Source organism: Oncorhynchus kisutch, linkage group LG16 (assembly GCF_002021735.2).
Source record: "Oncorhynchus kisutch isolate 150728-3 linkage group LG16, Okis_V2, whole genome shotgun sequence".
Taxonomy (NCBI): Eukaryota; Metazoa; Chordata; class Actinopteri; order Salmoniformes; family Salmonidae; genus Oncorhynchus; species Oncorhynchus kisutch.
The window spans coordinates 25330479-25347253 of record NC_034189.2 but is presented as its reverse complement, the minus strand read 5'-3'; the positions used below and the strand labels follow the sequence as shown (position 1 = coordinate 25347253).

At 40.8% G+C, this 16775-nt stretch overlaps 2 protein-coding genes across 3 annotated transcripts; both read right to left on the bottom strand.

Moving 5' to 3' along the window:
- Position 1: 1 nt before the first annotated feature.
- Positions 2-4265, bottom strand: LOC109906256 (zinc finger protein 239-like). Of its 2 annotated transcripts, XM_031792083.1 has the most exons (3): positions 3663-4265; positions 3270-3310; positions 2-2725 (listed from the first exon to the last, which is right to left on the bottom strand). In XM_031792083.1, exons 1-3 carry the CDS (start codon positions 3967-3969, stop codon positions 2603-2605), a joined length of 471 nt encoding a protein of 156 aa, XP_031647943.1. In that variant the 5' UTR covers positions 3970-4265; the 3' UTR covers positions 2-2602. The 2 variants fall into 2 exon arrangements, with proteins under 2 accessions (XP_031647943.1, XP_031647942.1); XM_031792082.1 differs by lacking the exon at positions 3270-3310 and having other exon boundaries at positions 3663-4246.
- A 4755-nt stretch (positions 4266-9020) lies between these two features.
- On the bottom strand, positions 9021-15195 carry LOC109906532 (zinc finger protein 135). Its single transcript, XM_020504267.2, has 2 exons — positions 14612-15195; positions 9021-12912 (listed from the first exon to the last, which is right to left on the bottom strand). The coding sequence occupies exons 1-2, from the start codon at positions 14910-14912 to the stop codon at positions 12392-12394; spliced, it is 822 nt and encodes a 273-aa protein (XP_020359856.1). The 5' UTR covers positions 14913-15195; the 3' UTR covers positions 9021-12391.
- Between the last annotated feature and the right edge of the window lie 1580 nt (positions 15196-16775).

Below are 16775 nucleotides of genomic sequence, written 5' to 3'. Positions count from 1 at the left end.
ATTGGCTTAATGATTTATTTACTAACATCACACAGAATTACATAAACACACACACACAGGATAGATTATACATCGATAACTAACAAAATGCAATGAAAAGTCCCTAATGGACTAACCCGATATGACAGCTTGTTACACAATGAATGGGGTGGGGAAAGAGAGTGGAAGAGACAGAGAAGGGACCCATTGTACATACAGTGGGGCAAAAAAAGTATTTAGTCAGCCACCAATTGTGCAAGTTCTCCCACTTAAAAAGATGAGACAGGCCTGTAATTTTCATCATAGGTACACTTCAACTATGACAGACAAAATGAAAAAAAAAAAATCACATTGTAGGATTTTTAATGAATTTATTTGCAAATTATGGTGGAAAATAAGTATTTGGTCAATAACAAAAGTTTATCTCAATACTTTGTTACATTCCCTTTGTTGGCAATGACAGAGGTCAAACGTTTTCTGTAAGTCTTCACAAGGTTTTCACACACTGTTGCTGGTATATTGGCCCATTCCTCCATGCAGATCTCCTCTAGAGCAGTGATGTTTTGGGGCTCAGGTACCTTCACCATCCCAACCATGAAGCACGGGGGTGGCAGCATCATGTTGTGGGGGTGCTTTGCTGCAGGAGGGTCTGGTGCACTTCACAAAATAGATGGCATCATGAGGAAGGACAATTATATGGATATATTGAAGCAACATCTCAAGACAAAATGGCTTAAGGACAACAAAGTCAAGGTATTGGAGTGGCCTTCACAAAGCCCTGACCTCAATCCTATAGAAAACTTGTGGGCAGAACTGAAAAAGCGTGTGCGAGCAAGGAGGCCTACCAACCTATATTAGTGTCTTATTTTCCATTAATAAAAAGTAACACATTTTCTTCCACTTTGACTGATTATTTTGTGTCGATTGTTGACAACTAAATCCACTTTAATCTCATTTTGTAACAAGAAAATGTGGAAAAAGTCAAAGGGTGCGAATACTTTCTGAAGACACCGTAGATGTTTCTCAAATTTTCTTGAACTCAATGGAGACCATTATTTGAGCTGAAGAAAGAGAAAATATACTCCAACTTTGGAATGAAATGTTGCCTATTCACATCTCATATGTTGCCTGGCTGCAATATTTTATCTTGCTACGTTAATAAATACACGCAGTGTTAATTTAGGCATGGTTACCTGCCTACAATACCCACTGTAGTGTGCTTAGGTCCTAAGCCCATAGTAAATCAATAGAGATAACCTGCTAGCTAGCCAGATAGCCACAAAGAATTGTTAGCTAGCTACCCACAAAGAATTTAAATCTACCTTGATCACATTGGTTTTAGGTCATTTTTGCTTGTTATACTATCTGGTCAGCTATATTACTACGATTCACATATAGCAAGCTGATAGTTATGAAGTAAAACATTTGCTTTGTGTATATCTTGTTTCGTCTCTTGCCATTGTCCTGCCTAGAAAAAGCAAGGTTCAGTGTAAGTCAATAGGACTAACTGGCTAGCTAGCAAACCATGAAGAATTGACATCTACCTTGCATAACATTCATTTTAGAGAATTTTTTGCCTGTTTACTAGCTAGATGGATAGTTAGATTACGATTCACATATATCTAGCTGATAATTATGAAGTAAAAGATTTGCTTTGTGTCTATCTTGTTTCGTCTCTATTGTTTCCATTGTCCTGGCTAGAAGAAGGTTCAGTGAATGGGGAGATGCAGCGTGATGTAACACAGTGCGGGGAGTGCGATTGCTTCTCAAATCAAATGTTTTATGCCTTCTCCACATTCATCCTCACAAGAAATTACTCAAGAGAACGTATGCATATTGAGAACCATCCTGTATGCCTCGAGGTTAAAAATGAAAAACAAATGTAGGCCTATTTTTTAGCAAGCTTTTGCATTTGTAATTTGATTTCATGTGGCATGAACAAAAACACACATTCTCAGTCAAAAACTTAAGTCAGAACACAGCCTCTCTATCCTCTCATGTGTTTTCAGGTCCTCTGATCGGAAAAATTTCTTTCCACAATGAGAGCAATGGTATTTCTTCTCCTCCTCCTCCTCCTCCTGTGGTTTTGTATGTATTCTTTCATGCCCTTTCAGGTTCCCTAACCGGGTAAATCTATTTCCACACTGAGAACATTTGAAAGGCTTTTCTCCTGTGTGTGTCCTCTCATGCTCCTTCAGACTCCCTATCCGGTTAAAACCCTTTCCACACTGGGAACATTGGAAAGGCCTTTCTCCCGTGTGTGTCCTCTCATGCCCCTTCAAGCTCCTTAAACGGGTAAAACTCTTTCCACACTGGGAGCATGGGAAAGGGCTTTCTCCTGTGTGTATTCTCTCATGCTCCTTCAGGCTCCCTAACTGGGTAAAACCCTTTCCACACTGGGAACATGGGAAAGGCTTTTCTCCTGTGTGTGTCCTTTGATGTGATGTCAGGTGTAGTAATCGGGTAAAACGCTTTCCACACTCGGAGCAGTGGTGAGGCTTCTCTCCCGTGTGTATTCTCTTATGGTCCTTTAGGCTTCCTAACCACCTAAAACTCTTTCCACAGTGGATACAGTGGTAAGGTGTATCTCCTGTGTGTATTCTCCTATGCATTTTCAGGCCCCTTAACTGAGTAAAACTCTTTCCACACTGGGAACAGTGGTGTCGTCTCGCTTGTTTGGACGTCTCTGCATCTGGTTCCCCTGAAGGACTCTCCCCGCTGTCAGAGTGAGAGTCTGGTCTCTCTTCTGCCAAAGAAAAACAGAGTATTTAGTTAAACAGAGACATGAATGAAACCCACACATGATAAAACTGTCTTCCTATGAGGTTTAATCCAGAACTTGGTCCCTCAATCACCTGAAGTCAGTTTTCATAACATTTCATCAATTAAAAAAACTTGATGGCCATAATAATAATAATAATGTAGAACTTCAAATGTAATCTTGCTCTCGTGGAGAGTCATGTTTTTAGGTTGCCTAATAAATTGTTTGCAGTGCTATGTTGCAGACTGTACAGTGTATACCAAGACCTGGTATTAGAGTCTGGTTTATTAGGTTCGTTTTAGGCTGAGCAGAGCACTAAAATAATAGATATTGTGGACAACAGTATTTAGCTAAATCAATATCATTGGATGCATTTGATGGGTTGGTATAATTTGTGGAACGTTCCAACGGGAATCTGTTCCCAAAACTTCGTAAATAACAAGGTTGCCAAAAAAGCATACAAAGTTGTAAAGCGGCAGACTAAGATACCGGGTAAGGAGAGTAGAATTTAATTAAGTTTTTCACTCACCACCATTATTTCCGAAAAATGTCTGTCCTCGCTCTGGGCTCCTATGGACAAACAATAATAAACTACGTGGTGATTTGATGCTTATTCGGCAGCTAGTTAGCGAGGTGAATTTATCATGCTACTCTGTATGAGTTATTTATTGGCATCCTTGTACTCCAGAGGTTTTTGGATCAGATTTCTGTTGGAACGTTCCACCCGCATTTGATTCATGCATTTTGTTGGTGGCCCACTATTTGACCGCATATACATCTTACAGTGTAGCTTTAACAATACAGTACTGAACAACATATTCAAGTGTAGCCTACAACGTCAGTGGAATGCTGCTATAAAACCACACATTAGTTCAACAACTTCAGACAGAATTTGTGCCTCTGTTTTTAATATAGTACGTACCGGTGTTAATCAGATCTCCAGTCTCATCCTCCTCTTTCAATGTGACAGTTATCTCCCCCTCCTCCTTCACTCCAAAAACGGTATCCTGTTCCTTCTCTTTCTCCTCTTCGTTCACAGTAACATCCTCCTCCTCTTTCACTCTGAACTCTCCTTCCTCTTCTTTCACAGGAATTTCTTTCTTTTCTTTTTTCACTGGAACATCCTCTTCCTCCTCCTCTTTTACGACAATGTCCAGCCCCAGAGCTTCTTTCTCCGTCCAGCAGACCCCCTCTTCTTTAGCAGATGGAGAGTATTTTAGTAAACTCATGCTCAGAGAGGTTGGCAAGTTAGTTAGCCTGAGCGAATAGGCTGTTTTAGCTACCCAGCTAGCTATAGCAACGTCAATATGAAATGAAAGGGGGTAACTAGCTAACTTTACGAGGACAGAAGTGTTTTTAAAACACAGTGGCTAATATAGAACGAAATGATCTAAAGATATCCAATGCTTCGGCTATGTTGGCTAGCAAGCTACGGTGGTGGCTGACTAGCTGCTGTTGTTGAAGAAGCGTCCGGTTAACTGGATTGTACGTCACACTGGTAGCGTCGGCTGAAAGACGCATATCGCCTTCTGCCGACTGGAGTTGGTAGTGCTGACTGAATTAGGTAACGCAGTTGAGGGAAACATTTTATTTTTCCTTAATTTCATTAAATAATAGATTACCTCAGTATGAGTCATAATACCCATAGAGCTTAGCGGTCAAACAGGAAAATGGTTCCAATCGTTTTTCCACCATTCATATGGGATTTTAGAAACACTTAATAAGGGCTGTGTTTCATGTAGGCTTACCCTGGCGGAAGTTTTGATAACCGTGTAAATTTTTCTAGGACAAGGTGATTTATAAAAGTATTCTGCAGTATTTACCCCATCAAAATGAAATTCGCTGCTAATGTGGCTATAATAAATAACAACAATGGCCGAGACCACCGAATCGAGGCAAAGGTAAAAATATTGGGATGAACTAACTGAATGTAGTAATTAATAAATTGCCTACATCTCTTTAAGTGGACAATTTGAACTGTCTTGGGCAGGTTTTAAATGAACACAATACCTGTTAGCAAAGGTGTCTGTTAGAGATGACATGCAGGAGTTTGCAGGGATGTGTAGATTACATGATACTTTAATGTAAATAGAACCGAAAATATTGATGAAAGTCACCTTGTCCGAGAGATTTAAATGGGAATCAAAGCGTCACGCCAGTGTAAGCCTACACAAAACAGTGTTTCTAAAATCCCTTATGGGACAAATGAATGGTGGGAAAACGATTGGAACAATTTCCCTGTTTGACCGCTAGGTTTTAAGGGTATTATGACACCTCCACGATGGGTCTCTATAAAGGTATCCAGTCATGGCTAGAAGCGTTGTCGTTGTTGAAGAAGCGTCCCGTCAATTATACTCAAAAATATAAATGCAACATGTAAACTGTTGGTCCCATGTTTCAGGAGCCAAAATAAAAGATCCCTGAAATGTTCCATATGCACAAAAAGCTTATTTCTCTCAAATGTTGTGCACAAATTTGTTTACGTCCCTGTTAAGTCTTTATTGAAGACTCATCTCTTCAGTAGGTTATATGATTGAGTGTAGTCTGGCCCAGGGGTGTGAAGGTGAACAGAAAGGCACTGGAGCCCTTGTTGTCTCTGCCTGGCTGGTTCCCCTCTCCACTAGGATTCTCTGCCTCTAACCCTATTACAGGGGCTGAGACACTGGCTTACTGGTGCTCTTCTATGCCATCCCTAGGAGGGGTGCGTCACTTGAGTGGGTTGAGTCACTAACGTGATCTTCCTGTCCGGGTTGACGCCCCCCTCGGGTTTGTGCCGTGGGGGAGATCTTCGTGGGCTATATTTGGCCTTGTCCCAGTGTAGTAAGGTGGTGGTTTGAAGATATCCCTCTAGTGTTTGGCAAAGTGGGTGGGGTTATAACCTGCCTGGTTGGCCCAGTCTGGGGGTATTGTCGGACAGGGCTAGTGTCTCCCGACCCCTCCCGTCTCAGCCTCCAGTATTTATGCTGCAATAGTTTGTGTCGGGGGCTACGATCAGTCTGTTATATCTGGACTATTTCTCCTGATTTATCCAGTGTCCTGTGTGAATTTAAGTATGCTCCCTCTTAACGCTCTCTTTCTCTCTTCTCTCGGAGGACCTGAGCCCTAGGACAATGCCTCAGGACTACCTGGCCTGATGACTCCTTGCTGTCCCCAGTCCACCTGGTCGTGCTGCTGCTCCAGTTTCAACTGTTCTGCCTGCGGCTACGGAACCCTGACCTGTTCACCGGAAGTGCTACCTTGTCCCGGACCTGCTGTTGTCGACTCTCTCTCTCTACCTGTCTCTAACTCTGACTGATCAGCTATGGAAAGCCAACTGACATTTACTCCTGAGGTGCTGACCTGTTGCACCCTCTACAACCACTGCGATTATTATTATTTGACCCTGCTGGTCATCTATGAACGTTTGAACATCTTGGCCATGTACTGTTATAATCTCCACCCGGCACAGCCAGAAGAGGACTGGCCACCTCTCAGAACCTGGTTCCTCTCTAGGTTTCTTCCAAGGTTCCTTTCTAGGGAGTTTTTCCTAGCCACCATGCTTCTACATTTGCATTGCTTGATGTTTGGGGTTTTAGGCTGGGTTTCTGTATAGCACTTTGTGACATCGGCTGATGTAAAAAGGGCTTCATAAATACATTTGATTGATTGATTGTTGGGTAGCATTTCTCCTTTGCCAAGATAATCCATCCATCTGACAGGTGTGGCATATCAAGAAGCTGATTAAACAGAATAATCATTACACAGGTGCACCTTGTGATGGGGATAATAAATGGCCACTTTAAACTGTGCAGTATTTTCACACTCAAAACAATCCCAAAGTTGTTTTGAGGGAGCGTGCAATTGACATGCTAACTGCAGGAATGTCCACCAGAGCTGTTGCCAGAGAATTGATGTTAATTTCTCTACCATAAGCCGCCTCCAACAATAGCTGCACCCCTGCCCAGTCATGTGAAATCCATAGATTAGGGCCTCATTTATTTTAATTGACTGATTTCCTTATATGAATTGTAACTCAGTAAAATCATTAACATTTTTGGATGTTGCGTTTATATTTTTGTTCAGTATAAAAACAGTTGAAGTCAGAAGTTTACATACACCTTAGCCAAATACATTTAAACTCAGTTTTTCACAATTCCTAACATTTAATCCTAATAAAAATGTTCTGTCTCAGGTCAGTTAGGATCAACACTTTATTTTAAGAATGTGAAATTTCAGAATAATAATAGAGAGAATGATATATTTCAACTTTTATTTCTTCCATCACATTCCCAGTGGATCAGAAGTTCACATACACTCAATTGGTATTTGGTAGCATTGCCTTTAAATTGTTTAACTTGGGTAAAATGTTTCAGGTAGCCTTCCACAATAAGTTAGGTGAATTTTGGCCCATTCCTCCTGACAGAGCTGAGTCAGGTTTGTAGGCCTCCTTGCTCACACACGCTTTTTCAGTTCTGTCCACAAGTTTTCTATAGGATTGAGGTCAGGGCTTTGTGATGGCCACTCCAATACCTGAACCTTGTTGTCCTTAAGCCATTTTGCCACAACTTTGGAAGTATGCTTGGGATCGTTGTCCATTTGGTAGACCCATTTGCGACCAAGCTTTAACTTCCTGACTGATGTCTTGAGATTTTGCTTCTGTATATAATTTTCTGTCCTGATGATGCCATCTATTTTGTGAAGTGCACCAGTCCCTCCTGCAGCAAAGCATCCCCACAAGATGATGATGCCACACCTGTGCTTCAAGTTTGGGATGATGTTCTTCAGCTTGCAAGCCTCCCCTTTTTCCTCCAAACATAACGATGGTCATTATGGCCAAACAGTTCTATTTTGTTTCATCAGACCAGAGGACATTTCTCCAAAATGTACGATCTTTGTCCCCATGTGCAGTAGTCTGGCTTTTTTATGGCGGTTTTGGAGCAGTGGCTTCTTCCATGCTGAGCAGCCTGTCAAGTTATGTCTATATAAAAGACTCACCTTACTGTGGATATAGATACTTTTGTACCCGTTTCCTCCAGCATCTTCACAAGGTCCTTTGCTGTTGTTCTGGGATTGATTTGCACTTTTCACACCAAAGTACGTTCATCTCTAGGAGACAGAACGAGTCTCCCTCCTGAGCGGTATGACGGCTGCGTGGTCCCATGGTGTTTATACTTGCGTACTATTGTTTGTACAGATGAACGTGGTACCTTCAGGCGTTTGGAAATTGCCCCCAAGGATGAACCAGACTTGTTGAGGTCTACAATTGAGGTCTTGGCTGATTTCTTTTGATTTTCCCATGATGTCAAGCAAAGAGGCACTGAGTTTGAAGGTAGGCCTTGAAATACATCCACAGGTACACCTCCAATTGACTCAAATGATGTCAATTAGCCTATCAGAAGCTTCTAAAGCGATGACATTTTCTGGAATTTTCCAAGCTGTTTAAAGGCGTAGGTAACTTAGTGTATTGTTGCAGACCAGGGTCAAAACGTTTACACAGATCAGACATGGACAGAGTAGGATTAGCTCAGTTTCAAAGGTGTTTATTAAAACAATTCATCCAAAAGAAAATAATAGGTCTCCCCCAAGAGACCCTCCCTGGGATACCGTCTTCTGGGCTCCGGGTCATGCTGTATCCTGTCGGGATCAAAAACTGGACTCCCTCCTGTTACCTATGGTACCGTCCCCAACTATACGGGAGTCCTTTCCTGCCCCAGTCTCTGCCCCATGTGCTGCCCTTCTGGCAGCTTTATGGGACTTGTACAGCTGGTGAACAATCAGCCCTTGATTTCTCACCAATTAGTCCTGGCCCTAGAGCCCGTCAAGACCTGGCACGTCCAGCAGATGGAGCCATCAACTCGGGATGTATACTCCGTCTGTCACCAGGCCTCGATGAGTCTCCCCCTGGTGGCTGACCTGCTATAAACCACAGCATGTAAACTTCTGACCCACTGGAATTGTGATACAGTGAATTATAAGTGAAATAATCTGCCTGTAAGCAATTGTTGGAAAAATGACTTGTGTCATGCACAAAGTATATGTCCTAACCGACTTGCCAAAACTATAGTTTCTTAACAAGAAATTTGTGGAGTGGTTGAAAAACAACTTTCAATGACTCCAACCTAAGTGTATGTAAACTTCCGACTTCAGCTGTATATAAACAGACATGGCCTCTGCTGACTGGAGTAGGTAAGGAGCACGTTTTTTTTTTACAAAACATTTAGGGTTGTGGTTTCAATTTCCACGGGTGACCTACTGTAAATCGCTCTGGAAAAGAGTGTCTGCTAAATGACTAAAACGTAAATCTAATGTAAATGTTTTAATTTTTTCATTTTTCAATATTAAATGGTGAAGTACAAAGAGAAGCATGTGTTGATTGATTAGTAAGAATTTTAAACAAACTTTACATTAACGACTGCATTTAAGGCAATTTCTTATTTATGATTCAGATAAACATATATAAATATGCAACTAGGTCTCTAAAGCTCCTACATGTAACACCATTCAAAAGTTTGGACACACCTACTCATTCAAGGGTTTCTTTATTTTTACTATTTTCCACATTGGAAAATAATAGTGAAGACATCAAAACTATGAAATAACACATTTGGAATCATGTATTAACCAAAAAAGTATTAAACAAATGTTAGATTCTTTGCCTTGATGACAGCTTTGCACACTCTTGGCATTCTCTCAACCAGCTTCATGAGGTAGTCACCTGGAATGCATTTCAATGAACAGGTGTGCCTTGTTAAAAGTTAATTTGTGGATTTTTTTTCCTTCTTAATGTGTTTGAGCCAATCAGTTGTGTTGTGACATGGTAGGAGTGGTATGCAGAAGATAGCTCTATTTGGTAAAAGACCAAGTCTCAAATAAGAACAGCTCAAATAAGCAAAGAGAAACAACAGTCCATAATTACTTTAAAACATAAAGGTTATTCAATCCATAAAATTTCAAGAAGTTTGAATGTTTCTTCATGTGCAGTCGCAAAAACCATCAAGCACTATGAGGAAACTGGCTTACATGTGGACCACCACAGGAAAGTAAGACCCAGAGTTACCTCTACTGCAGAGGATAAGTTCATTAGAGTTACCAGCCTCATAATTTGCAGCCCAAATAAATGCTTCACAGAGTTCAAGTAAAGAAACCAGTACTAAAGGACGGACACCAATATAAAGAAGAGACATGCGTTGGCCAAAAAACACGAGCAATGAATATTAGACCGGTGGAAATCTGTCTTTTGGGTCTGATGAGTCCAAATTTGAGATACAATGTAGAAAATAGTACAAATAAAGAAAAACTCTTGAATGAGTAGGTGTGTCCAATCAAATTAATTTAGCTATATCCATATCATATATCAAATCACATTCAAGACATTTCGTGGTTGGAATCAAGAAATGCTCAATTCTATTCCTCTACAGTGCCCTCAGAAAGTATTCATACCCCTTGATTTATTTCACATTTGGTTGTGTTACAGCCTGAATTCAAAATGGTTGAAATAAAAGAAAATCTCACCCATCTACACACAATACCCTATAATAATAAAGTGAAAACATGTTTAGGATTTTTTGCAAATGTATTAAAAATGAAATACAGAATATCTCCTTACATAAGTATTCACACCTGAGCCAATACTGCGTAGAATAACCTTTGGGAGTGATTACAGCTGTGTCTTTCTGGGTACGTTTTTAAGAGCTTTCCACACCTTGAATTGTGCAACATTTGCCCATTATTCTTTTTACAATTCTTCAAGCTCTGTCAAATTGGTTGTTGATCATTGCTAGACAACCATTTTCAGGTCTTGCCATAGATGTTCAAGCAGATTCAACACTGTTACTCAGCCACTCAGAAACATGCACTGCATTCTTGGTAAGCAACTCCAGATTTGGCCCTGTGTTTTAGGTTATTGTCTTGCTGAAACGTGAGTTCATCTCTCAGCAGATTGAACCAGATTTTTCTATAGGATTTTTTCTGTGCTTAGCTCCATTCCATTTCTTTTTTATCCACAAAACTCCCCAGTCTTTAACAGTTACAATCATTCCCATAACATGATGCAGCCACTACCATGCTTGAAAATATGGAGAGTGGTACTCACTAATGTGTTTTATTGGACTTGCCCCAAAGATAACACTTTGTATTCAGGACAAAAAGTAAATTGATTTGAATTTTTTTTTTCAGTGTTATTTTAGTACCTTGATACAAACAGGATGCATGTTTGGGAATATTTGTCTTCTTCCTTTTCACTCTGTCATTTATATTAGTATTGTGGAGTAACGACAACATTGTTGATCCATCCTCAGCTTTCTCCTATCACAGCCATTAAACTCTAACTGTTTTAAAGTCACCATTGGCCCAATCCCTGAGCGGTTTCCTTTCTCTCCGGCAACTGAGTTAGGAAGGACGCATGTATCTTTGTCTTGGCTGGGTGTATTGATACACCATCCAAAGTGTAATTAATAACTTCACCATGCTCAAAGGGATATTCAATGTCTGCTGTCTTTTTCTTTTACCCATCTACCAATAATCAGGGACCTTACAGATAATTGTAATTGTACGTGTGGGGTAGAGAGATGAGGAAGTCATTCAAAAATCATGTTAAACATTATTTTACACAGAGAGAGTCTATGGAAAAGCTGATCTTATTTAGGCTTGCCATAACAAAGGGGTTGAATACTTATTGACGAGACATTTCAGCTTTTCATTTGTAAATAAGTTCAAAAATTCTAAAAACATAAATCCGCTTTGACATTATGGGGTATTGTGTGTATGCCAGTGACACAAAATCGAAATTTAATCAATCAATTTCTAATTCAGGCTGTAACACAATAAAATGTGGAAAATTTCAAGAGGCGTGAATCATTTCTGAAGGCACTATATTGTTAGGTTCTAATTATTAGAGTAAGAACTCAACAGACACTATGAAAGCTTAAACCAAGTGTATTCATCCCAAAGTGTCAAACAGCTGTGCAGACGATATATTCACACAAGCACCGATATGTAACCCTTTCTCCTATGCCGAGTCTCCTCCTACACATCTGAACAGCCAATGCATCTCGGTTGCTAGACAGAACCTTAGTGAGATCTGTTCTTCCTCACTTCATCTGACCTGACCTCTGCCCCAAAGTGCTCACTCCTCCCCAACTCACAGCTGTCATGGTGACTGGTACCAGACTGTGTCTCTTCTCATCCCAGAGGATCCCTCCCATAGGATCCCTGATGGCTAACAATTACATATCCTGACATAATGTAAACGTTATACATTATCCTCTCTCCCTCAGTGATATTAATAAGTATATTTCATATTCTCAGAACCCAACAATATATAACTTAATAGACTAGTGTACTGTCCAGGGAATGTACTTGTACATCAGGCTGCCTCAAGCTACAAAAATAGGAGATTAATTCTGGCTCAGACAAGCCAAGGCTCGTGAAAGGCTACTTACTTAGTGACTTATATAATAATTTACATTTGCAATATCCAAATAATATAATGAACAACATTGGAGGGTTTATACTTACTTGTATCCAATGAAATTAAATGACATTATCAAAATGAAATACACATTAAAATATTTAATCTGATTTTAGACATTATGTCTCGAGGCCTATTTTTAAGTAAAACCTAATTGACACAGTTTGATTTCATGTGGCATGACCAAAAACACAAATTCCCAGTCAAAAACATAAGTCAGAACACAGCCTCTCTATTCTCTCATGCGATTCCAGGTCCTCTAACTGGGAAAATGTCTTTCCGCAATGAGAGCAGTGGTATGTCTTCTCCTCCTGTGTATGTATTCTTTCATGCTTATTCAGATGCCTTAAGCGGTTAAATACCTTTCCACACATGGAGCAGTGGTAGGTCTTATCACCTCCCGTGTGTGTCCTGTCATGCTTATTGAGGGCCCCTAACTGGGTAAAACTCTGACCACACAGGGAGCATTGGTAGGGCTTTTCTCGTGTGTGTGTCTTCTCATGCTTTTTCAGACTACCTAACCACCTAAAACTCTTTTCACACTGGGAGCAGTGGTAGGGCTTTTCTCCTGTGTGTATTCTCTCATGCGTTTTCAAGCTCCCTAACTGGGTAAAACTCTTTCCACACTGGGAGCAGTGGTGTCGTCCTGCTGGTTTGGACGTCTTTGGGTCTGGTTCACCTGAAGGACTCTTCTCGCTGTCAGAGGGAGAGTCTCGTCTCTCTCCTGCCAAAGACAGAGTATTCAGTTAAACAGAGACCTGAATGAAACCCCCCCATGATAAGTGCCTTCCTGTGAGTTTTCTTCCGGACAAGATCCCTCAAAAACCTTAGGCCAGTCTTCACAACATTTCATAATTAAAAATAAACTTGGGGAGATTTCAAAAACAAATTATGAAGTGTTCCAAATCGAATCTTGCTCTAATGGATGACAATCCGTCAGTCAATGTTATTGGTTGCATTTGGTCGACTGTTAACAACGTTTTGTTGGTGGCCCACTATCTCTAAAGTAATAATAGAAATTACAATATTTTCAAAATGATCGTTTTTGTGTTCAGCCAAGCCTTTCCCTCGAAATGGCTATCCATGTTTTGACCTAAGACTTACAACCTCACAGACTTCTGCTAATATGTTCAGTCTCCCCAAAAAAGCTTGTCCATTTCATGTAACATCCATAACGCTAAATTGGGAATCCATGTAACATCCATAAGGGGGAATCCATCTTTGATTGGAAGGGGTGGGGGTAGCATCAAAAAGTGGATTTAATACTTTCTTGGTCACTACTTGGCGATGCAAACGATGATAAACTGTCTACCGATTATGGACACCATCCAACGCAGGACACTTACTGCCAAAACAGGTTGCGTACAGCAACGGGATCGGGTGATATCTCACAAGCTGTCACTATGGAATGACCTAGGACGGGACGCTACTGTTAAAATGACAGTACTTACTGTTAGCTGTATACATGATGGCGAGCTATGAAGGGCTACCCCTAAGGGTGAGATATTTAAGTTGTAATTTCACACAAAACAATCCATTGTTAACATTTGTTGGTTGCCAACTTTAATGGTATACACATTTTACAGTGTGGCTTTCTTTCCGACATTAAACTGCATAATCAAAAAGGCCCCTTTAAAACCATGCATTGATTCAACAAGTGTGACCTAGCCTCTTTTAGAATCCAAGAGTGGAAGACTTGTATTGGCTCCTGTCATTAATACTCAGCATTTCTGAACCATCCCGTTACATATCAGAATGTTGAATAAACTTTTTTTTAAATTAAATTGACCTGTTGTCCACTGATTTTGTCTTTATGTCGGATGTAATCTTAGACAGGGAAGTGTTAACCCGAGTCTCACTACGCTGGTCTGTATTTCGATTGTATTTCCGGTTTTGTATTTTGTAATACTGATGCAATTCGCACACAATAAACACTCGCACAATATGTAAACAATGGCGGAGCTTAACCACAGACACAGACCTAACTTTGTCCCACACAATCAGCTGGCAAGTTTCACAGGTATTTCCAGCTGATTGTGAGGGAACTTGCTTTGGTCAACAACATTCAAGGTTCAATTCAGCTATTGTTTACATATTGTGCATCACATGCAATGCATCAACAGATTGGAAATACACGTGACAGAACCTACCGACACCGCAAAAAGTCAGGTAAATAAAACTTTCCTGTGGATATTTTACCTCCACTTCCCACCGTCAAAATGCACCAGCAGCACAGACAACGGTAAAGTGTTAACACAGATAGGACAATTAGACATATTTGGTGTTAATGTCATTATATTCAACATTCTGGCGTGTAGATATTTTTTTGGGTCGACTTCTCTCAAACTGAATATACATGGTAACAGTCTGACGTTAAGACAATTTGTGCCCCTCTTGTTAATTAAGATAATAACGTTACTCACCGTTGTTAATCTGATCTCCAGTCTCTTTCACAATTACAGTTATCTCCTTCTTCACTCCAAAAACGGCACCCTCCACTTTTTCTTCCCCCTCTTCTTTCACAGTGACGATGTCCTCCTCTTTCACTCTGAACTCTTCCTTCACTGGAGCTCCTTCACCTTTCATTGCAACAGCCTCACCCTCTACCTCTTTTTTTACTGTGACAGCCTCATCCTCCTCCTCCTCTTTTACGACAATGTTCAGCCAAAGACCCTCTTTCTCCGTCCAGCAGACCCCCTCTTCTTTATCAGGGCAGGAGCTCATGGTTGGATGTTAGCTAGCTAGTTAGCACATTATTATAATCGACTAGCCTAGTGCTAGGCTGTTTTAGCTATCCAGCTAGCTAACTACTAGCAACGTAAATATGAAATGTAAATGGTAAACTAGCTTGACGACCAAAGTGTGTTCAAAACACAGTGGCGAATATACACCGAAGTCTAAAGAGCTTGAATCTTTCGGCTATGTTGGCTAGCAAGCTACGGTGGTGGCTCACTAACTGCTGTTGAAGAACCTCTTCTTCCATGAGGTTTAACGGTGGTTGATTTCCAATATATGTTGCATTACCGCCACCTACTGGAGTACAACTCCCTTATACATTGCTTGTACCATCTAACACTACACTCACAAAAAATAATAACACCCTACTCCACTACTTCAATATATTTAGTCCTACCTCATGCCAACAACCTGAAAGGACGACTTAACACACCCTGTAACTCTTCTGATGTCAAGTCTCGTACACCCACATACCTCAATGCAGCTGCCACCACAACCTCAATTTTCTATGACTTATGTTCCATCCCTGCAGTACAGTTGATAACCATTGCTATAAATGCAAGAAATCCAATCTTACTGAAACATATATCACTTATTGGCCTATCCCTCTGTACTGGTACAGATCTACTACTCACACCACTCCTCTCAGGATCCCTCCCCCTTGACCCATCTTCCTCTACTTTCTTCACTGCCTCAGGTCATGACAATTTCTGCACTATTCTAACCCTCTTCCTTTCTCAAGGGACGCCATTTAACCGGCTGTCACAGTCTCCGTACAATCAGAACGAACCCCTCGGGATGTAGCGCTCAACAGTGCATCCCACTTATAAAGCAGCTGCTTCGTCTTGATGTTCTTCTTTATCAGAAGCTACCGCCACGTTTTTCAATTTCAAACAAGTGCGCTCTTCCAACCACCATCCCTGTACAAACATCTAACTCGATCCCCCCTCCCCGCCATCAAGGGTGTCTTAAATGGAGTTGGGATATGTAAAAGAGAAATTCTCATACATTGAGACAAACAAAGAGAAGCATATGTTGATTGATTAAATCAAATCATCAAATCACATTTTATTAGTCACATGCGCCGAATACAACAGGTATTCACCTTACCGTGAAATACTTAGTTACAAGCCCCCTATCCAACAATGCAGTTAAAAAAATATGAATAAGAATCAGAAATAAAAGTAACAAGTAGTTAAAGAGCAGCAGTAAAATAACAATAGCAAGACTATATACAGGGGGTACCGGTACAGAGTCAATGTTTATTTTTTTTATTTTTTTTATTTTACCTTTATTTTACTAGGCAAGTCAGTTAAGAACAAATTCTTATTTTCAATGACGGCCTAGGAACAGTGGGTTAACTGCCTGTTCAGGGGCAGAACGACAGATTTGTACCTTGTCAGCTCGGGGATTCGAACTTGCAACCTTTCGGTTACTAGTCCAACGCTCTAACCGCTAGGCTACCCTGCCGCCCCTGTGCGGGGGCACAGGTTAGTCGATGTAATTGAGGTAATATGTACATGTAGGTAGAGTTATTAAAGTGACAATGCATAGATAATAACAGAGTAGCAGCGGTGTAAAAAGGAGGGGGGGGGCAATGCAAATGTTTTGGGTAGCCATTTGATTAGATGTTCAGGAGTCTTATGGCTTGGGTAGATGCTGTTGAGAACTGGGGTCTTTGACAATTCTTAGGGCCTTCCTCTGACACCACCTGGTACAGAGGTCATGGATGGCAGGAAGCTTGGGTTAGGGATGTACTGGGCTATACGCTCTACCCTCTGTAGTGCCTTGTGGTCGGAGGCCGAGCAGTTGCCTTATCAGGCAGTGATGCAACCAGGATGCTCTTGATGG